The 23007-nt window shown below is 42.8% G+C and overlaps 1 protein-coding gene across 2 annotated transcripts; it reads right to left on the bottom strand.

Moving 5' to 3' along the window:
• Window positions 1–8657: 8657 nt before the first annotated feature.
• LOC141113482 (claudin-12-like) lies at window positions 8658–21974 on the bottom strand. Of its 2 annotated transcripts, none has more exons than XM_073606607.1 (2): window positions 21517–21974; window positions 8658–15215 (listed from the first exon to the last, which is right to left on the bottom strand). In XM_073606607.1, exon 2 carries the CDS (start codon window positions 15195–15197, stop codon window positions 14463–14465), a length of 735 nt encoding a protein of 244 aa, XP_073462708.1. In that variant the 5' UTR covers window positions 15198–15215; window positions 21517–21974; the 3' UTR covers window positions 8658–14462. The 2 variants fall into 2 exon arrangements, with proteins under 2 accessions (XP_073462708.1, XP_073462709.1); XM_073606608.1 differs by having other exon boundaries at window positions 21864–21967.
• Window positions 21975–23007: the final 1033 nt, after the last annotated feature.

Raw genomic sequence — 23007 nt, 5'->3', positions numbered from 1 at the left:
TCTTTGCCCTAGTTACTCCTCTCTAATTTGTGACCCTGGACACTTAGGCCTTCAACAAGCTGCCCTGGCAACAGGATAGACATAGCAATATGGTGTATCTCCTGAAGTTATTGTCATGGTAACCATAATAAACATTTTTAGTGCCTAAAAACTCATGCCATGTGAAGTGGCCCCATGCATTTTCTTCTCGTTTCCTACAATTTTTTTTCTCAGTGTAGTTTTGCATGTTTATACTTGCCAACTGTCCCAAATTTGCCGGGATACTCCCGCGATGGCTGTCCCGGGATCTTGGTGTGAGGCAAAAGTCCTGCCATGTCACCAGACTACTGGGCAGCCGGCTATCCCAGGGGGTGATGACAATTTGCTCACCGCCCTCCAACTCTCTACCTTCTGTACGGGACTATTCCGCTCTACCCAGATTCACCGCCCCCTTACTGAATACGAGCAACTGTGCTCCCTTTCCGAAATGCCCAGACATGTGTTATCTGCGATTTATCAACTACTCCACGGGTTAGCAATAATGAGCTCCCTACTTACACAAGGATGTGGTCCAGGGACTTGGGAAGGGAGCTCACAACAGCCAACTGGCAGACCTCCTTTCACTTCACCCACAAATCCATTATTTCCTGCTATGCTCAGGAGAAAAAACTTTAAGCTTATTTCTAGATGGTACAGAGATCCCTCCTCCTTACACAGAATATTCCCATCCACGCCTGCCAACTGTTGGAGATGTGGATCAGCAGAAGAGACCTACATACACATCTGGTGGGAGTGCAGCAGGAAGCGACCCTTTTGGTCTCAGGTCTTCACTGTATATAATACAATATACAATACTTCCCTATTGCCTTCACCTGACGTGGCATTGCTATCTGTACTCCCTGGCTCGATTGCCTCACAAAAGTGGAGTCTGCTTCGTTCCTTCCTCTCAGCCGCAAGACAATTGATTCCTCTATTCTGGAAGTCAGACGTGCCTCCTTCTTTGGCTCTGTGGGTCTCTACGGTGAGGGATATGATGCAGATGGAGGAGATGCTGGCAATGGATAATGACACCTTTGAGAAGTTCAAAGCTTTGTGGTATGTCTGCATTGATTTTTCCACTTCCGACGCCCTTAAAGCTCCTTTCTAAAATATAAATTATAAAGATTCTCCTCCTTTTTTTTTTTTTTTTTTTTTATGCCCCCTAGCACAAATGTATACCTGCATGGCCACGAGAGACGCTCAAGACGCCTTTCTCCCCCTTTCTCTAGTCTTCCCCCAGACTCATTTCTCTTTCTTTTTTTCCTTCCTTTCTCTACCTCTTCTTCTTTACTCCCTGCTAATTTACTAACACATGATTACCATTCGCTTTCTTTTTCTTCTCTTTCGACACTCTTATCTGACAAGCCTACCTACTACCCTGTTTCCCCGAAAATAAGACCTAGCGTGATTGTCGGTGATGGCTGCAGTATAAGCCCTACCCCCCAAATAAGCCCTACCCTGTTTCCCTGAAAATAAGCCCTACCCTGAAAATAAGACCTACAAAGACTTTAACTAGGGTTTAGTTGGGGGGTAGGGCTTATGTTGCAGCCATCACCGACAATCACGCTAGGTCTTATTTTGGGGGAAACAGGGTACTACTGATTGGCTTCGATCTATGCTTGTTTATAGTTTTTGATTATACGACCGCATATCCTAGCCCTAACCTGTTTCGGGGGTCTACATATCTATGTCGTAACTCTGAACCGCAGATATACACCTTGTACTGTTTACAGTTTTTTTTTTTCATGTGAACTAAAAATATGGTATATATTTACCTCTAAACACTAACAATGTAAATTGTTCTAGGCAGATACGGGCAGGGCAGAAGAGGCTTGTGTTCGGTGTGATTGCTCTGCCTCTCTCCAAGTGATGAATGAGCAATGTCACCTCAGTGGGCAGAGTTTAAAGGCATAGTTCACCTTTACCAATAACGGCCTATGCAGGTAAGGGGCACCTGTGGATAAAAAACAAACTGCAGCTTTGTTCAAAATGAAGCACTTCCCAACCTCCCTATAGCAAATTTGCTGCTACAGGGCGGCCGTTCTGTGCAGGATCCCGTATATACAGTATATGTGATTCTGCACTTCTGGGTAAGGGGGCGCGCGCGCAAGCCACTGGCACGCCGCTTCTGCTGTGATTAGTCACAACAGAAGTCGATCAGCGGGTTCCGGGCCAATGGATGTCTGCTGGAATCTGTTGATCATTGAGGAGAGACACAGGATGGGGCTCTGCATATGTAAACAATGGAAAGATCCATCCTGTCAGCAGGGATGTGATGGATTTTGTTTCCCTGCAAAGCAGTAAAAACAGCGCACATAGTGCACAAAAACACTGGTTAGGCACACAGTTAACCCTTTGATTGCCCTAGTTCTTTAACCCCTTCCCAGCCAGTGCCATTAGTACAGTGACCTTTAACACTGATCACTGTATTAGTGTAACTTTTATGTCCATGCTTTTTCTACACTTCCTGTGTAGTGTCAGATTGTCCCCTGCAATATCACAGTCCTGCTAGAAGTCGCTGATCGCCGACTATTACTATTATATTAAAAAAAAAATTCCATGATATATACCATAGTTTGTAGATGCTATAACTTTTGCGCAAACCAATCAATATACGCTTATTGGGATTTTTTTTTTTACCAAAAATATGTATCAGAATACGTATTGGCCTTAATCTATGAAGAAATTAGATTTTTTTTTATTTATTGGATGTATTTTATAGCAGAAAGTAAAAAATAGTTTTTCTTTTTTTTTTTCAAAGCTGTCAGCCTTTTTTTAGTTATAGCGCAAAAAAAAAAAGTGCAGAGGTGATCAAATACCGCCAAAAGGAAGCTCTATTTGTGGGGGGAAAAAATGACATAAATTTCATTTGGGTACAGCGTAGCACAACCTATTTCTACATTTGCCGTGCACCTCCATATTATTTCTACACTTCCTGTGTACCCCATACTATTTCTACACTTCCTCTGTACTTCCAAACTATTTCTACTCTTCCTGTGTACCCCCATACTATTTCTACACTTCCTGTGTACCCCCATACTATTTCTACATTTCCTGTGTAACCCCATACTAGTTCTGCCCTTCCTGTGTACCCCCATACTATTTCTACATTCCCTGTGTACCCCATACTATTTCTACACTTCCTGTGTACCCCCATACTATTTCTACATTCCCTGTGTACCCCATACTATTTCTACACTTCCTGTGTACCCCCATACTATTTCTACATTCCCTGTGCACCCCCATACTATTTCTACACTTCCTGTGTACCCCCATACTATTTCTACATTTCCTGTGTACCCCCATACTATTTCTACATTCCCTGTGCACCCCCATATTATTTCTACACTTCCTGTGTACCCCCATACTATTTCTACACTTCCTGTGTACCCCCATACTATTTCTACATTTCCTGTGTAACCCCATACTAGTTCTGCACTTCCTATGTACCCCCATACTATTTCTACATACCCTGTGTACCCCATACTATTTCTACACTTCCTGTGTACCCCGATACTATTTCTACATTCCCTGTGCACCCCCATACTATTTCTACGCTTCCTGTGTACCCCCATACTATTTCTACATTCCCTGTGCACCACCATATTATTTCTACACTTCCTGTGTACCCCCATACTATTTCTACACTTCCTGTGTACCCCCATACTATTTCTACATTTCCTGTGTACCCCCATACTATTTCTACATTCCCTGTGCACCCCCATACTATTTCTACGCTTCCTGTGTACCCCCATACTATTTCTACGCTTCCTGTGTACCCCCATACTATTTCTACATTCCCTGTGCACCACCATATTATTTCTACACTTCCTGTGTACCCCCATACTATTTCTACACTTCCTGTGTACCCCCATACTATTTCTACATTTCCTGTGTACCCCCATACTATTTCTACATTCCCTGTGCACCCCCATACTATTTCTACGCTTCCTGTGTACCCCCATACTATTTCTACACTTCCTGTGTACCCCTATACTATTTCTACATTCCCTGTGCACCCCCATATTATTTCTACACTTCCTGTGTACCCCCATAATATTTCTACACTTCCTGTGTACCCCCATACTATTTCTACATTCCCTGTGCACCCCCATATTATTTCTACACTTCTTGTGTACCCCCATACTATTTCTACATTTCCTGTGTACCCCCATGCTATTTCTACACTTCCTTTGTACCCCCATACTAATTCTACGCTTCCTGTGTACCCCCATACTATTTCTACATTTCCTGTGTACCCCCATACTATTTCTACACTTCATTTGTACCCCCATACTATTTCTACATTTCTTGTGTAACCCTATACTATTTCCCTATTATCATGGCACTGCTGGTAGATTATAAGCTCAATCTTTTTAGATATTGTATAGCAATCCTTATTTTCCTGCAAATGAGAGCTGAAACGCATGGCTGAAAATAATAGATTTTCGCCCGATAGCCAAAATTGCTAATCTATAACGTGTGTGTCATTTCTCACAGCACATATTATTTTTAGGTCTGATTGCTACATATAATGGTTGTTTTGACAAATAACAATCGTTATAGTGCATTGAGGATAATGTGATTGCTATTTCCGACTCCCACTTGTAATTGTCATAGCTGAGTGAAATGAGGGGAGGAGAGAGTCCAGTGTAACCAACTTAAGCTGTCATTGAGCACTTTAGTATATACAGTTCAATGAGAGCGCCAAACATCCAGAAGTACAACGATTTTAAAGATAAAATTGGTTCATAGCAGAAAAAAAATACAACTTCATCAGGACTCGAATTTTGGCTTTGCTTAAAGAGGGAGTCCCACGGAAAAAAAAAATGTAAAAGTCAGCAGCTACAAATACTGCAGCTGCTGACTTTTAAAATAAGGACACCTAACTGTCCCAGGGCCCAGCGATGTCGGCACCCGAGACCGAATCGGTCCTCGGGTGCTGCCGCCCCCATTCTCTGTAAGGGAATTAGGAAGCGAAGCGCGGCGGCTTCACTTCCCGGTTCCCTACTGCGCATGCGCGAGTCGCGCTGCGCTTCCTAACTGGTCCCCGCTGTCTCTGGGACCCGTGTGTGTCACAGCAGACAGTACAGTGGGGACGGGAAGAGGAGTCCCGTGGGAGTATATGCCGGAAGTGGGTGCAAATACCTGTCTTAGACAGGTATCTGCACCCCCCTGAAAGGTGCCAAATGTGACACCGGAGGGGGGGGAGGGTTCCGAAAAGCGGAGGTTCAATTTTTGTGTGAACCTACGCTTTAAATGGAAATTGATTTGCTACACTGTTGTTAACACTAAAAAAAAATTCATGCAGAAAAGCACAATACAGATTTTTCTGTTATCTGCTTATCTGAGTCCATTAAAGCATAGTCACAATTCCACTATATTGTCAAAAGTATTGTGACGCCTGCCTTTACAGGCAACCTGAAACTTGATGGCATCCCAGTCTTAGTCTGTAGGGTTCAATATTGTGCTGGCCCACCCTTTGCAGCTATAACAGCTTCAACTGTTCTGGGAAGGCTGTCCACAAGGTTTAGGAGTGTGTCTATGGGAAGGTTTGACCATCCTTCCAGAAGCGCATTTGTGAGGTCAGGAACTGATGTTGGACAAGAAGGCCTGGCTTGCAGTCTCCACTCTAATTCATCCCAAAGGTGTTCTATCGGGTTGAGGTCAGGACTCTGTGCAGGCCAGTCAAGTTCCTCCACCCCAAACTCGCTCATCCATGTCTTTATGGACTTTGCTTTGTGCACTGGTGAGCAGTCATGCTGGAACAGGAAGGGGCCATCCCCAAACTGTTACCAAAAAGTTGGGAGCGTGAAATTGTCCAAAATGTCTTGATATGCTGACGCCTTAAGAGTTCTTTTCACTGGAACTAAGGTGCCAAGCCCAACCCCTGAAAAACAGCCCCGCACCATAATCCCCCCTCCACCAAATGATTTGGACCAGTGCACAAAGCAAAGTTCATTAGTGCCTGACCTCACAAATGCACTTCTGGAAGAATGGTCAAACATTCCCATAGACACACTCCTAAACCTTGTGGACGGCCTTCCCAGAAGAGTTGAAGCTGTAAGGCTCCTTTCACACTGGGGCGGGGGCGTTGTCAGCGGTAAAGCGCCGCTATTGTAAGCGGCGCTTTACCGTCGGTATGCGGCCACTAGCGGGGCGGTTTTACCCCCCTGCTAGCGGCCGAAAAAGGGTTAAAACCACCGCAAAGCGCCTCTGCAGAGGCGCTTTGCCGGCGGTATAGCCGCGCCGTTCCATTGATTTCAATGGGCAGGAGCGGTATACACTCCGCTCCTTCACCGCTCCGAAGATGCTGCTGGCAGGACTTTTTTTACCGTCCTGCCAGCGCATCGCTCCAGTGTGAAAACCCTCGGGGCCTTCACACTGGAATGAAAGCAGCGGCACTTTCGGGTCGGTTTGCAGGCGCTATTATTAGCGCAATAGCGCCTGCAAACCGCCCCAGTGTGAAAGGACCCTTATAGCTGTAAAGGGTTGGCCAACTCAATATTGAACCCTATGGACTAAGACTGGGATGCTATTAAAGTTCATGTGCGTGTAAAGGCAGGCATCCCAATACTTTGGACAATATAGTGTATCTCTGGCCCACAGGATGGGTTGGGTTTTATTCTGCTATGAACCAATACTATCATTAAAAACTTTGGATTTTTGGGGAATTTGTCTGGTGCCCTCACTGGACTGTATATGCATAGATTGTCAACTCTGTGTTTTCCCCTCATTTTTTGAGGGGTATCTCCATTTTGTGGAGAGCTCCCAAACCAGAGCAAGTATGCCCAGTGAGAATTCCATTGTCCCATTGAGAATCCGTATCTAGTGCTTTATTTTCACTTGTGATTGAGGACTTTAGACTAACTCTGTAACACCGAAGTCTTCCACAAGCGTACTTCGCTATATTGCCCATCTAGAAGGGTGGGGTGGAGGTGGGGGTTTACTATATCTGCTTTAAGTATCTTATCTTTTGGATAGACACATCAGATGTAAGTGTACATATTCGCCAGCAACACCATGGAACGACAACTTCTGTCCTAAGGTTTCTTTTAATGAAAGAAATCACATCACCAAGATAAGTGCAACATTTCAGAGCCACGCAGGGCCCCTTCGTCAGACATGCCTGAAGAAGGGGCCCTGCGTGGCTCCGAAACGTTGCACTTATCTTTGTGATGTGATCTCTTTCATTAAAAGAAACCTTAGGACGGAAGTTGTCGATCCATGGTGTGCTGGTGAATATGTACAATTGCTTGATGTTTCCAGGACCCAACTGGTAATCGCTGCAGCACCCACCATTTTATGAGCCATATTTGCCAGGAACGTGTGCGATAGGAATATTGACCAGACCCCCAGTCCATGCGTCTGGCCCCCTAATCTACATGCGGGGCGTCGGACACATGGATTTCAATGGGTTTTTTCTTTTTTTTTTTTTTTTTGAAGCACATGAGGCTCTAATTGGCTTTTAAAAAAGGGTGGGCTTGGGGCGCAGAACACGGCGCCCCAAGCCTACCCACTTGTGTGACAATAGCGTATTAATATTTGCTATTGTCTGTTTTCCTGATTCTCCTCCTGGCCATTCAGGAAGCAGTTCCCGAGACCCGATTGGCCAGGGAGTCTTAGGACTTGGTTTGCCGCCCCCCCAAAATATTGAGCATTAGCCGCCACTCACTGGTCAGCACCAGTTTTATCCCCTAACATTTCACATAAGTCCATTATATAATGTGCACTGAAAAAAAAGTAGCATTTCACCACACCTAATACACCATTATTAACTTTATTACAAGAATAAGACTTCCAAAAAGATCACAGAATTACCACATACAAGTACAAAAAACAACGAGTTGTTTGTAACAGGTCTAGGAGGTGCATTCATCGATGGTAAATCTGACAACATTGTACACTTTCAATATATACAACCTAATGTAATGAAGTAATGAAGGTTACACCGGTGAAAACATTCCATCATATAGTACATTTGTGCACATCTACAGCAAGGATTTATCTACATGGAGGAAATGATGGTACTTCCACTGCTTTTAATACTTGACTCTAGGTTTCAAGAGCCGTCCTCCGACAAACCAAATCAAGAATAATGGGATAAACATGGATCTTTATTAGCCAAGCCTGTAACATTTTAATGATTTAAGACTAAGGAGTCCATTTACAAAGTAGCAGCATGGCCTTACCACTGCTTTAAAATAAAAACATGGCACATTTATAAAGCACTGCAGTGTGTATAGTGTATAAATAAAAGCTGGGAGAAGACCCGTCAAAGTCAAGTGAACAGGCTCTCCTCCGATCATGGATTTATCTCTGCTGCACTAAGTAGATATACCGTAACTCCTTAACATAATAAAGACTTCCCATCACTGCCTGCATTTTATGAATGGACTGCAAAATTGAGGAAAAGTGTGGTGTAGCCTAGCAGTGTATTTATAGTGAATAGCTATATTTGCTCTCCATTATAAATCGGACCCTAGGTCAGTGATGGTGAACCTTGGCACCCCAGATGTTTTGGAAATACGTTTCCCATGATGCTCATGCACTCTGCAGTGTAGTTGAGCGTCATGGGAAATGTAGTTCTAAAACATCCGGGGTGCCAAGGTTCACCATCACTGACCTAGGTGTTCAAATTCTTACATGGGCTCAGTCATGACAGATTCTCTTTAATTTTTCTGTCCTGAGGATAATAGCAGCATAATTTCTCTTATTTTTGCAATGTCCTATGCCATTAGGACAATTAGAAGATGTACTCTGCTTTTGTTTTTTACTCTATACATACTGCAATGCTTTATAAATGTGCCATGTTTTGATTTTAAAGCAGTAGGATGACTATGGTAGGGCCATGGCGCTGCTTTTTGAATGGACCACTTAGTCTTAAATTATTAAAATGTTGCAGGCTAATAAAGGTCCTTATTTATCCCATTATTCTTCACTTAGTTTGTCTGAGGATGGCTCTTGCAGCTGTGAGTGAAATATTACAGCCCTAACACACACTGGGCTTAATTTACTAAAACTGGAGAGTGCAAAAACTGATGCAGCTCTGCATAGAATCCAATCATCTTTCAAGTTTCTTTGTCAAAGCTTAATTGAACAAACTGAAGTTAGAAGCTGATCGGCTACCATGCACAGCTGCCACCAGATCTTGCACTCCAGTTTTAGTAAATCAACCCCAGTACTGTCTTCCAGCTCCTAAGTAAGCATAACAGCACCAAACGCTGTGCTGGTGGTGCCGCTCATGCCTGGCAGAATTTAGGTGTGTCATTCTAACATAAATGTGAAATGTTCCATCATAAACTGAACCTGTAGCCCTAAATGTGCAGCTTTGAAGTGTTCGTAAAAGTCAATACCATTTACATACTGCCTGATCCTCTGATTCCTACTAGGTAAACTTTTTGGTGTAAGTGTTTTTTTAACCTGGAACTCCAGCCAAAAGGTTATTCTTTAGATTGGCGTGGAGTGAAGAAGAGTTTTTAACTATGTTGGGTTTTTTTTCTGCCCTGGTGATATGTGTGTATGTGCAGAAATGCTATATGGCCATCTATATGAGCTTGCTGGACATCTCATTCCTTAACCACCGGTAACTTTACGAAGTTACCTCCCCCTACTCTGTTTGTGGACATAACAGTGTCCGCTTTTCTGGGAAGGCTTTCCACAAGGTTCAGCCAAAAGACCATTTTTGAGGTCAGGAACTAATGTTGGATGAGAAGACCTGATTCACAGTTGGTGTTACAATTTATCACAAAGGTGTTCAGCAGGGTTGCGGTCAGGGCTCTGTGCAGCACACTCAAGTTCCTCCACCCCAAACTATGTCTTTAAAGAGCTTTGTGCACAGGGACACGGTCATGCTAGAATAGAAAAGGGTCTTCCACAAACTGTTCCCGCAAGCTTGGATAAAATGTCTTTGCATGCTCTAGTATTAAATGTTACCCTTTACTGGAAATGCCATAACAAGAATTTACTTGTGCTCTGCTTGCTGTGTCCACCTGTTGCATTTGTTGTTGTTCCTGCTGTCCACCCATGCCCACTGCTTGAGTCACACCTGGCTCACTGCATTCCAGGTCCCTTTCCTGCGTTCTGGCACAAGTGTACCTACCCTATTTATCTGTTCAGGTGGGTGGTGACCATAACCTATCCATGCTGTTGCCTGCCAAGGTGTGATCCTGATATCTTTTATCTTTGTCTTGGTCTCCATGTCAGCCATTGGTCTTGTTATCCTGTCCCTGAAGCATTCCTAGTCCAAATCCTGGTACTCTTGTCTCCCATTTAGTTTTCACTCCTGATTCATGTCTAGTTTAAATCCCTGTTCTCTGCTTTGCCTGCTATTTTTGACCTGCTGGACTTCTAAATTGGACCACCCACCATAACTTACCCGTACACCTTCTACCCTTTCCTTTGTTAATGACTACATCCATGCTTAACCCATTGGCCACCTCGATTACTCCAGTTCTTAGCTCACTTTCTTCGGAAATGACCTCCTGTTAAGATCTGATAATCTGGTGCTTCTGGTTCTGACTGTTAAATCCTGGGGGCACCCAAGTACCAGCGATGTACATAATGCATCCTCCAAAGTTGGCTGCTAAAGGAGACACACACCAAAACTGTGGTCTTCAGACCTCCACAGCGACCCAACTTTTACACACCAGAACTCCATAAATTAGGGGATTCCACTTATACTTTTGGTCATGTAGTGTATATAAATGTATACATCAAATACATGGACTCATTCCTGGTTTACCTAATTGGATGAAGGAAGGCCAGCAAGTGAGGTATTGTTCTCCAGAGGTTCCATCTACTGTACATTACAGTTCAAGAAAGACAACATACAGAAATGATATGTACAAAACATTTATAATATAATTTATAAAAGCTGAAGCCAAGGGGTAGTTGTTGACCATAGTAACTAGTTAGTTGCTCTGGATTAAATTTCCGCTTTTTTCATTTACTTGTTCCTAAATTATCTATATCAGTGTTCCAGAATAGTGCTGGCCTTCCACATCATAGGGAATGACATACTACTGTATGTGCATAAGTATGAATCCAGACTCAGTAATTGCTTCCCAGCTAGTCACAATTTGCTCACTACTCAAAAAAAATAAGAACTTATTTTACATATATGTGTATATGTATATGTAAAATATTTATATATTACATATATAAATATTTTATATATTTAAATTCGTAAAGTTAATTATGAAGAACAGGACCAAATACTGTAATACAAATGAGGGAACTGCAGCATGAATCAAATCTTTATATTCTGACCTTTTATTTTTGTTGTAAATTCTTAAAGGGCAAAGACAGGTGTTTTCTAAGCCTTTCTTATATCTGGCCCAGCTGGAAGACCCTCCGACCGCTATTTACAGACTACATGAAGCCTTCAAGCAGCGATCTGCAACCTATCCAGACCCAGATTCAGCAAAACCACTAAGCTCAACCGAATGCAGGAGGGGCTTAGACAACATCTTTTCATACCTCCCAACATTTTGAGATGGGAATGAGGGACAACCTACTCACAAACGTATGTAGGCATAGGACACACCCCCTGACACACCCCCTTAAAGGAGAATTAACCCAAAAAAAAGGTTAATTAAATCCACAAGGACTTTTTTTTGCCACTCCTATGCTTTTATATTGGCTTTTAACATTTACAAATGCAGCCATTTAGAAATTGGATGAAAGGTTTAGCACTGGGAAACACTTTTTGAAAGATAAAAAGTGCATTTTATCTACAACTATATAGATCAGACCAAAATGAGGGACAAATGAGGAGGAAAGAGGGACAGAGGGACATTGCTCCAAATAGGGGACAGTCCTTCGAAATCAGGGACAGTTGGGAGCTATGTCTTTTCTTGTCTAAATGCCTTTTGATTTCTCATTCCACTTCTATAAAAATATCAGTATTAAACTATTATTAAATTATACGTACAATTATATGCAGTCTGAGTATAACCAATAGTCAGATTTCACTTTTAATTTAATTGATTATTGGAAGGTGAATTTTGATTGGCTGTATTAGGATACTGCACACTCTTTCCCTGGATAATCCTTTACATGGGCACTAGATATGACCAAATAAAATGAAAGCTGTAAAAACCAAGAAACAAAGTCTGCCACTTTTAAGCTTCAAGAGAATCTGTGCCCAGGCTAAGGACATGGAAGTTTTTACATAACAAACAGTTAAAACAAGCCCACACCTGTAAATGCATATGGATTCTATTTAATTTATAATTCTTATATGCCTCTGGAATAGTATTTTCTACTATTGCGACTCAGTTTTTGAGAGTTTTCTACAGTAAAGATTGAAGTTAAAAAAAAAAAAAAAAAGCCCCTCACTAAACTTTATAGCTGTAGGCACTGTGGAGCGATTCACTCCCAATGTCCTTGATTCTGCAGCTAAGCACACCTTGCTCTCCTACAAGCTGCAATTCATCAGCTCAACTCGACTCCCACTCCTAGTAGTGACTTAGCAGCTCAGATCCCCCTGCTCCCCCTCCCAAGTGTGACTTAGAATATCAGCTCTCCCTCCTAGTAGTGACTCATAGGCCTTCCAGCTCTCCAATCTCCAAAGTAAACACAGAGCCAGTGCTCTTGGAGGGGGAGCTGAGCTGCTGAGAAAATTACTTGAAGGACTTCAGTGCTTTTGTTGTGAAATTTCAAGATGGATTGCGTCACAGTGATTGCAGCTACTGAGATCAGTGAGGGCTTGTTTTAAATCAACTTCTTATTAAGAATATGCAAAAACTTTACTGTCCATTGCCTGCACTTTAAAGGGTCATCCCAAAAATAGAGAAATGGGAAGTACAAGACTTCATACAGCAAGTCAAACACACTTTGAAAAAAAGCTGAACTCCATGTAGATATAATAAAAACACCATGTAATGCGGTTATATATTATTTAAAACGTATTAGTGTATTTTAATGGCAAACATTGTAAGTACATGAATTTGACTCGCTATTAACCTTCTTGAAATCTTCTGCACAACAGATCTTAGATTGGTAGTGGGAGGAGCAGCACCGACAGCCAATCAATTGTGCCGCAGTGGAGTTGTACAAGTAGCTTACTGACAGGAGGAGAAAGCAGCATGAACTGGTATGTGCTCTTTAGTCTGCTGCCTCTGCTTAGCTGTCCAATGACAGGTCAGGGGCGGGGCGGTGACCTGGCTGTATTGATTAACTGCAGCAGAAAAAAAAGTAAAGTCATCGGTTTAGCTTTGCTGTCTGGGAGAGCTGTATAAACCTCAGGAACAGCTTGACAGAAGTACATGTTCTTTGTAAGGTTATATAAGGGCCGTCTTTAACGCGGGGCAAAAGGGGCAGCTGCCCCGCGCCCAGTCATTGTTGTTGGGCCCAAAGGAGCTGCCCCTCGAGCCCGCACTGCCAGAAAATAGTGGATTCAGTAGGGCCCATTAACGAGCGAGGGAGCCAACCAACGGGTCTGGCAGACTCGATGTCTGCCGGCCACCCGCGATCGCTCCAGAAACAGGCAGAACGGGGATCTGTCAGTGTAAACAAACAGATCCCCGTTCTGTCAGGGGAGGAGAGACAGATCGTCTGTTCCTAGTGATTAGGAACAATGATCTCTCTCCTCCTCTAGTGAGCCCAGCCCCCATACAGTTAGCAACACCTCCCAGGGAACACACTTAACCCCTTGATCGCCCCCTAGTGTTAACCCCTTCCCTGCCAGTGACATTTATACAGTAATCAATGTCTATTTTTAGCTCTGATCGCTGTACAAATGTCAGTGGTCCCAAAAAAGTGTCAAAAGTGTCCGATCTGTCTGCCACAATGTCGCAGTCCCGCTAAAAATCGCAGATCACAGCCATTGCGAGTAAAAAAAATAAAAGTAATAAAAATGCCATAAATCTATCCCATAGTTTGTAGACAATATAACTTTCAATATATGCTTTTATTGCGATTTTTTTTTTTCTTACCAAAAATATGTAGCAGAATACATATTGGCCTAAACTGAGAAAGAAATTTGTTTTTTTACATTTTTTGGGGGGGGGTATTTATTATAGCAAAAAACTAAAAAAAAATGTTTTTTTTTTTTTTTTTTTTTTAAATTGTCGCTCTTTTTTTGTTTATACCGCAAAAAATGCAAAACCACAGAGGTGATCAAACTTTGGGTACAACATCGCACGACCGCACAATTGTCAGTTAAAGCGACGCAGTGCCGAATCGCAAAAAATGGTCTGGTCATTAAGGGGGCAAATCCTTCCGGTCCTTAAGTGGTTAAACAGTTCCAATATATGTATTTCATCTGTGTATTTAGAAGTCTGTCTGGAGTTCTGCTTTAAATCAATTTACCCTTTAATTAAAAATAAATAAATCATTTGCTCCAATCACAACATCTGACAATGAATTATACTTTTATATATATTTTCTTTTTGCTTTTCTTATGAGTATCTACCTAAAAATCGGAAAAGACGTTTTCACTACACAGTGTACGTGACGGGAAAGTCTATTTCAATGGGTGACAGGTGGGCCTGGGAAGAGTAGGATGGGGGGATATAATTCTGCATGTTGGGAATATGGGAGTACAATGGCTGCCAATATGACGCTGTCAGAGATTTGCAGTTACAGTACCACCCGAACAGGAGAGCAGCTGTGAAAAACATCCCGCCAGAGCTCCCTAAAGCGACAAAGACGGCGATATCATAGGTGAAATACGGTCCATACTTGCTGTTCAAAATGCTGTTATAGAGTATTACCCAGGTAGATGGAGTGGCACTCATCACTCCCGCCAAGCAGAACAACATGCCCGCCACGAGGTGGCATCCGGCACTGTTGACCAGGCACTTAGCCAGCTTAAGACTCGGCATGTTGGTGCTGAAGGTGGTGTTGCAGATCCCCATCAGGCACAGGACAAGGGCCGAGGCGGCAGTCAAAATGCTGAAAGGAAGTGCAAACTGCAGGATTCGGATGTCAAGCTGGTCCACGCTGGCGTACCAGTCCCGGTCGTAGATCATGCACTCCCTGCTCCACTCTAAGCGAGTGCACTTTACCCATAATCCCATGCTCACTGTCAGATTCTTCTCGTTCCTGTTGAAGGTGTACAGCTTCATCTGTCTCCATTGGGGAAGAAGAGTGGCAGCAAACAGTCCCGAGACGGAGGCCGTACCGCAGACAAAGGCAAGCAGAGTAATAGCGTGCACCTCCTGGCAGCCCATTAGAACCTTCGGGAATTACTAAAAATAAAAAAAATAAAAATAAAATCTGACCAATTTATAATTATATAGTCATGTTGCTAAAAGAGTCATTTTACAATTCAACTTCAGCTATTTTTTTTTTCAATTTTGGATAGCGTTGTCAAGAGTTCAAATTTCTGTCAGGTTTCTTTTTTAACCTGAACCAAAAAAAGAGTGCAAATCAGATATTCTTGGAGTCCAAAAATGTTTTAATAATTCCACAAATGACAATAGGAGAAGAAAAAGGCAGCCGACACATTTTGGGTCCAAAACCCCCCCCTTCATCAGGGCTTTAGCACTTGTCAGAATGTTTTTAGGAAGATCTGTTCCTGACACAAGCTTTCACTTACTGATCACCCTCCTGGCCTAGATCAGTGGTCTCCAAACTGTAGCCTGGGGGTCGGATGCGGCCCTTTGCTTGCTTTTATCTGGCCCTTGGGGCAGTATTCCTCCCACTGACATTAACAAGGGGGCATAATTGCTGCCACTGACACCAACAGTGGAGCACTTATTCCTCCCAATAACACCAATGATGGGGCACTATTCCTCCCAATAACACCAACAATGGGGCACTATGCCTCCCAATAACACCAACAATGGGGCACTATGCCTCCCAATAACACCAACAATGGGGCACTATGCCTCCCAATAACACCAACAATGGGGCACTATGCCTCCCAATAACACCAACAATGGGGCACTATGCCTCCCAATAACACCAACAATGGGGCACTATTCCTCCCAATAACACCAACGATGGGGCACTATTCCTCCCAATAACACCAACGATGGGGCACTATTCCTCCCAATAACACCAACGATGGGGCACTATTCCTCCCAATAACACCAACGATGGGGCACTATTCCTCCCAATAACACCAATGATGGGGCACTATTCCTCCCAATAACACCAACAATGGGGCACTATTCCTCCCAATAACACCAACAATGGGGCACTATTCCTCCCAATAACACCAATGATGGGGCACTATTCCTCCCAATAACACCAACAATGGGGCACTATTCCTCCCAATAACACCAACGATGGGGCACTATTCCTCCCAATAACACCAATGATGGGGCACTATTCCTCCCAATAACACCAACAATGGGGCACTATTCCTCCCAATAACACCAACAATGGGGCACTATTCCTCCCAATAACACCAATGATGGGGCACTATTCCTCCCAATAACACCAACAATGGGGCACTATGCCTCCCAATAACACCAACAATGGGGCACTATTCCTCCCAATAACACCAACGATGGGGCACTATTCCTCCCAATAACACCAATGATGGGGCACTATTCCTCCCAATAACACCAACAATGGGGCACTATGCCTCCCAATAACACCAACAATGGGGCACTATGCCTCCCAATAACACCAACAATGGGGCACTATTCCTCCCAATAACACCAACAATGGGGCACTATTCCTCCTAATAACACCAACAATGGGGCACTATTCCTCCCAATAACACCAAAGATAGGGCACTATTCCTCCCACTGACACCACTAATGGGGTACGATTCCTCTTACTGACAACAATGATGGGGCACTATTCCTCTGACACCAATGACTGTTAACTTCCACCAACGCCAGGACATTTACTACTCCCACTGACCACAGTCGAGCCCCTCTAAAGTCTGAAGAAGAGTAAACTGGCCCTGTGTTTAGAAAGTTTGGAGACCCCTGGTCTAGATCAGCAATGACACCAACAACAAGGCACCATTTCCCCCACCACTGTTCTTCCCTATGATACCATTTCCCCCACCACTGTTCTTCCCTATGATACCAATGATAGGGTGCTATTCTTCCCCCTAATACCAAATGTGGCGATGTTTACTCTAACTGATGCCAAGAAAATTTCCACCTCTGATGGCCACAGTCCCCCCCCCACCCCTAAAGTCTGGAGAACAATAAACTGACTCTTTGTTTAGAAAGTTTGGAGACCCCTGGTCTAGATTAATAAATCGTATAAACAGTCTGACAAGTGCTAAAGCCCTGATGAAGGGGGTTGATGACTCCAAAACGTGTTGGATACCGTTTTCTTCTTCTGTTGTCATTTTTGGATTTAGCAAAACACTTCTGAACTTCAAGGATGTCTGTTTGGAACTCCTTCTGGTTCAAATACAGATAGACTTCTGGAATTGGAACCCCTGTCTCTGGGAGAACCCACAATTTGTGAAGAGCTGCTGAACTCAAGCTATTTGGCTTTATTAAAGACATCTTATCCTGTCAGCTGCAGATACACATCCAGTGCCTTGCTTACTTAGTATTTAAAATTTCTATTTATGCCTGTGGAGGTTAATGGGGGAGATCTACCTTTACTTCCTGTTCCTGTGACCATGTGTTCTAAACTTTCCTTAATCTACGTGTTTCTGTTTTTGCCTTTCCATTAAAGATACTTTTCAAATCACTTCCTGGCCTTTCAGGAAGTGCGGAGCAAATCTCCCCAACGGACAAAAGAACCAATCAAAACCTGGACGCCGTTCATTTTAAAGCGCATCAAGTACTAAATGTATTTACATTTCTTATTCCATCACACATCCAAAAGTAATCGGGATTATTCTTGATTTTAGGATAGTGGATGGAGCCATGCACATTACTTTTTGGCCAAATGTATGTATTCCTGGGTTTAAAGCACAGTACAGCCTATTCTATAGAGCCATTTCAGTTTTTTTGGCCATCAACAGGGCAGTGCATGGAAACAATGGCTTGTAGGCAGCAATAAAGCAGACTGAACACAGAAATCAGTTCCTGGTTAAGGGGATTAGCTCCTTCATATATGAGGATAAGTAGCTTTATCAAAGCTGTCCTGGTGTGAAAACCCTTGAGGCACCAGCTGCATGACCTCCTAGTTGGAGATGACGGCTCTAATGCCAAAAGCATGGTAAAGGCAACTGGCCTTCATCCTGATGTTGCATTTTAAATGTGGAGCACAAAAATGAAGCTGCCCATACACCAATATATTTATTTCATTTAGCCTACGGGCTTTAACTGATTTGCTGTTTGTGGTGCTTCCCCATATGCTTGAGTGTGTAGGTCCATGTCAGGTATGCTGTGAAGGCATCGCGATCGCGGCATGTAAACACTTCTGTCTGCTGCCTATTGCAGCTTGACCCATTCCCGCCTGCGCTATGGCCGAAAGACAGCTACAGCACGGGCTTACATTGCTGGGAGGGAATCCACTGACGTCCTCCCGTGATCGCGCTGCCCACGCAAGCCCGGCGGCACGTGGGTGGAACGCTCTGTGAAGCTTAGAACACAGCTGACCACAGATTGGGGTAAAGCGCCAATCACAGCACCCCTTTTATCATGTGATCAGCTGTATCCAATCACAGCTGATCATGATGTAAACACACTTGCCGGTTATCGGCATTCCTTTCCTCATGCTGACAGCATGATGAGAGGAGAGCTGATAACCAGCTTGTGTGAAAGGGACATCTACACTGATAATCAGCGTCCTGATTTTCAGTGCAGTCCCAAAAGTGCCCACCAGTGCTACCAATCAGTGCTGTCTAGCAGTGCCATTTATCAGTGCTGCCTCATCAGTGCCCATCAGCGCAACCTCATCAGTGCCCATCAGCGCAGCCTCATCAATTCCCATCAGTGCTGCCTCATCAGTGCCCATCAGCGCAGCTTTATCAGTTCCCACCACTGCTGCCTCATCAGTGCCCATCAGCGCAGCTTTATCAGTTCCCATCAGTGCTGCCTCATCAGTGCCCATCAGCGCAGCTTTATCAGTTCCCATCAGTGCTGCCTCATCAGTGCCCATCAGCGCAGCCTCATCAATGCCCATCAGCGCAGCCTCATCAGTGCCCATCAGCGCAGCCTCATCAGTGCCCATCAGCGCAGCCTCATCAGTTCCCATCAGCGCAGCCCCATCAGTGCTGCCTCATCAGTGCCCATCAGTGAAGGAGAAAACTTACCTATTTGCAAATTTTTATAACAAACTATGAAAATAGTATTTTTTTTTTTCAAAATTCGGTAACAATAAAAAACCCAGTGGTGATTAACTACTTGCAGACCTCTGCACGCCTACATACGTCAGCACAATGGCAGTAGTGGGCAAATTGGCGTACCTGTACGTCCTCTTTAGTTGGCGGGGCTAGCGCACAGCGTGACTGTGCCCGCGGGTCCCCGCGGACTCGATGTCCGACGGTGTCCCAGTGATCGTGTCACGGAGCCACAGAACGGGGAGATGCCTATGTAAACAAGGCATTTCCCCGTTCTGCCTAGTGACATGACAGAGATCACTTCACTGCTCCCTGTAATCGGGAGCAGTGATCACTGTCATGTCAATGGTAGCCCATCCCCCCCACAGTTAGAGTCACTCCCTAGGACACACATAACCCCTTAATCGCCCCCTAGTGTTTAACCCCTTCCCTGCATTTTTATAGCACTGATCACTGTATAAATGACAATGGTCCCAAAATGTGTCCAATGTATCCGCCATAATGTCAAAGTCCCGAATCGCAAAATCACAGATCGCTGCCATTAGTAATTAAAAAAAAAAATTAAAATGCTATAAAACTATCCCCTATTTTGTAGACGCTATAACTTTTGCGCAAACCAATCAATATATGCTTATTGAGATTTTTTTACCAAAAATATGTAGAAGAATACATATCGGCCTAAACTGAGGGAAAAAATTAGTTTTTTTTATATATTTTTGGGGGATATTTATTATAGCAAAAAGTAAAAAATAATGCATTTTTTTTCCAAAATTGTTGCTTTTTTTTGTTTATAGCGCAAAAAATAAAAACCGCAGAGGCGATCAAATACCACCAAAAGAAAGCTCTATTTATGGGGAAAAAAAAGGACGTCAATTTTGTTTTGAGTGTAATGTGGCACGACTGCGCAATTGTCGGTTAAAGCGACACAGTGCCGAATAGCAAAAAGTGCTCTGGTCAGGAAGGGGGTAAAATCTCGCGGGGCTGAAGTGGTTAAAATACCACCAAAAGAAAACTCTATTTGTGTGGAAAAAAAATTATAAAAATGTCATATGGATACAGTGTAGCATGACTGTGCAGCTGTCATTCAAAGTGCAACAGCACTGAAAATTAGGCTGGGCAGGAAGGGGATAAAAGTGCACAGTTGGGCAACATTTTTGCGCTGTATAAGCGACGCCTTTCGGCCACTAGTGGGGCGATTTTAACCCCCCGCTAGCCGCCGAAGAAGGGGTTAAAAGCACCCATGTTGCGGCGCTTCTGAATCGCTTTTCAGGCGCTTTGGAAGCGCTGCCCATTCATTGCAATGGGCAGGGGCCTTTTGGGAGCGCTCCCAAACAGGTGCTATTTCTAGCGCTAAAACGCCTGAGGCAGTTTTCAGGTGTTTTAGCCCTAAAAATAGCGCCTGTAAAGTGCCTGAAAATCGCCTCCCATTCATTTCATTGTGACTTTTCACACTGGGACGGTGCGCTTGCGGGGCGTTAGGAAAAGTTCTGCAAGCAGCACCTTTGGGGCGGTTTGGGAGCGGTGTATACCACGCTCCCACCGATAAAACGAACGGCGCTTTAGCGCTAATGCACGGGCGGCCCCAGTGTGAAAGGGGTCTTAATTGTTAAAGCTTAATTGAACAAGCTGAACTTAAGCCTCATACACACGATCAGATTTTCAGATGACCGTTTTTTTGTTGCATGCTAGTCTAATGTCGAAAGAGAACTGGTTACTCACCAAATGAAAATGTTTTCGTACGACAGAATGCAACGTCAGAAGTGACGTCATGTGTTGAATCGTTTTGTATGTGTTCTTTGGTTTCTGAGCATGCGTAGTCTTGCTCTTAGGTTTTTTTTTTTTTTGGATGAAAACCGTACTAATTAAACGAAAATCGGACGTTGAGTTCACGTACGACAAAAATTATATAGCCTGCACATCAGGATATTTTCGATTTTTACTCTGTCGAATGAACCATGCTAATGGTAAGATTATCGGACGATCGGGCATCGTACGAAAATTACTGTATGAATTTCGGATTGTGTGTACGGGGGCTTTAGAAGCTGATTGGTTACTAGGCACAGTGCGTCCGAGTCTGTGTGCACCAGATTTAGCGAATCTCTCCCCATAATGTTCTAATAAATACAACCTCTACAGCAGTGATGGTGAACCTTGGCAGATCCCAGATGTTTTGGAACTACATTTCCCATGATGCTCATGTACTCTGCAGTGTGGTTTGGCATCATGGGAAATGTAGTTCCAAAACATCTGGGGTGCCAAGGTTTGCCATCACTGCTCTATATTGGATCAGAAGCAAATTGACAACCACAGCACGCTACAATGTAATAGTGACTCACCTGCTCTTAATTCCTTCAGCCAATGTGCATCCAGTAATAGGAATGCCTCCACCCCGAGCAGAAAGGGCTCCTCGACGCAGAACGCTGGCAGCAAATACACCAATTACTGTTTCCCAAAATTAGAACGCGCCCCTGTGCCGGAATTCTATGGGCAATCCGTGAGCCGTAATTAATGAGCTTCCAGCAGCGAGCGCAGCATCCAATCTCTGCAGGGCTGGGGGCACCAGCTGGGGCTCAGTGACATCCGATACAATGTTATTCTGCATCTCATCCTGGAGAGAGAGAGGGAGAGAGAGAGAGGGAGAGAGAGAGGGAGAGAGAGAGAGAGAGGGAGCCGTGTCACCTACCACCCACACAGGCGCAGGCTGGGGGCTCAGGACTGCAGACGCTGCTCCTCTATGTCACACTGCACATGCCTAGCATCCCACAGAAAAGGATTCTGGGAGATCAGGAACCCTCCATGCAGATGTAGTAAATCTCTTTCCAGGGGACTGCAAATCCCAGAATCCTCTCTGCTTCTGCATATAGATCAAGTGATGCAGATGTTGGGGTTGGGTGCTGTAAACACTTGATAGCACAGAAAACACATGTAATAATTATGGAATATCCAAAACAACAAATATGACTGCTAATAAATAATTATACAAATAAATAAAAATGTTTATAAACATTTACAAAAACATGTTAAAATGATTAGCAAAAATAGAAAAAAAAATAATATTACAAAAAATGGAAATGATTATAAAATACATGTTAAATGATTAGCAAATATAGAAAACACAATAATACAAAAAATTCAAATGAGTATAAAATAATGTACATGTTAAGATAGTTAGCAAAAATAGAAAAAATAATAATCTAAAAAATTGAAATGAGTATAAAATAATGTACATGTTAGGATGATTAGCAAAAATAGAAATAATACAGATAGAATAATACAAATTTATTTTTTTAAATATGTGCAAAATAGAAAAAAATATATACAAAAAAAAATGTAGAATAAGGGTTAAAATGGTCAGCAGCAATAAAAAAATATATACAAATTAAAATGATTAAAAGCTAAAAAAAAAAAAAGGCTTACAAATACATGTTAAAATTATTAGGAAAGACAAAAAAAATAATATTACAAAAAAGTAAATGAATATAAAATACATGTTAAATTATAAGCTAAAATAGAAAAAAAAAAACTCACAAAAAAAATGTAGAATAAGGGTTAAAATGTTTAGCAGCAATAAAAAAATATGCAAATGTTTACAATTACATGTTGAAATAATTAGCCAAAATATAAAAAAATAATGTTACAAAAAAAGTAAATGAATATAAAATACATGTTAAATTATAAGCTAAAATAGAAAAAAAAATACTAAAAAAAATATAGAATAAGGGTTAAAATGTTTAGCAGCAATAAAAAAATATATACAAATTAAAACGATTAAGAGCTAAAAAAAAAAAAAAATGCTTACAAATACATGTTAAAATTATTAGGAAAGA

The sequence above is a fragment of the Aquarana catesbeiana genome, linkage group LG12 (genome assembly GCF_042186555.1).
Source record: "Aquarana catesbeiana isolate 2022-GZ linkage group LG12, ASM4218655v1, whole genome shotgun sequence".
Classification (NCBI taxonomy): Eukaryota; Metazoa; Chordata; class Amphibia; order Anura; family Ranidae; genus Aquarana; species Aquarana catesbeiana.
The sequence above is the reverse complement of the archived record's forward strand: the minus strand, read 5'-3'. Positions and strand labels throughout refer to the sequence as shown.

What these genes read in the sequence shown, in the direction of transcription:
- LOC141113482 (XM_073606607.1), bottom strand. Translation starts at nt 15,197, where the DNA reads ATGGGCTGCCAGGAGGTGCACGCTATTACTCTGCTTGCCTTTGTCTGC.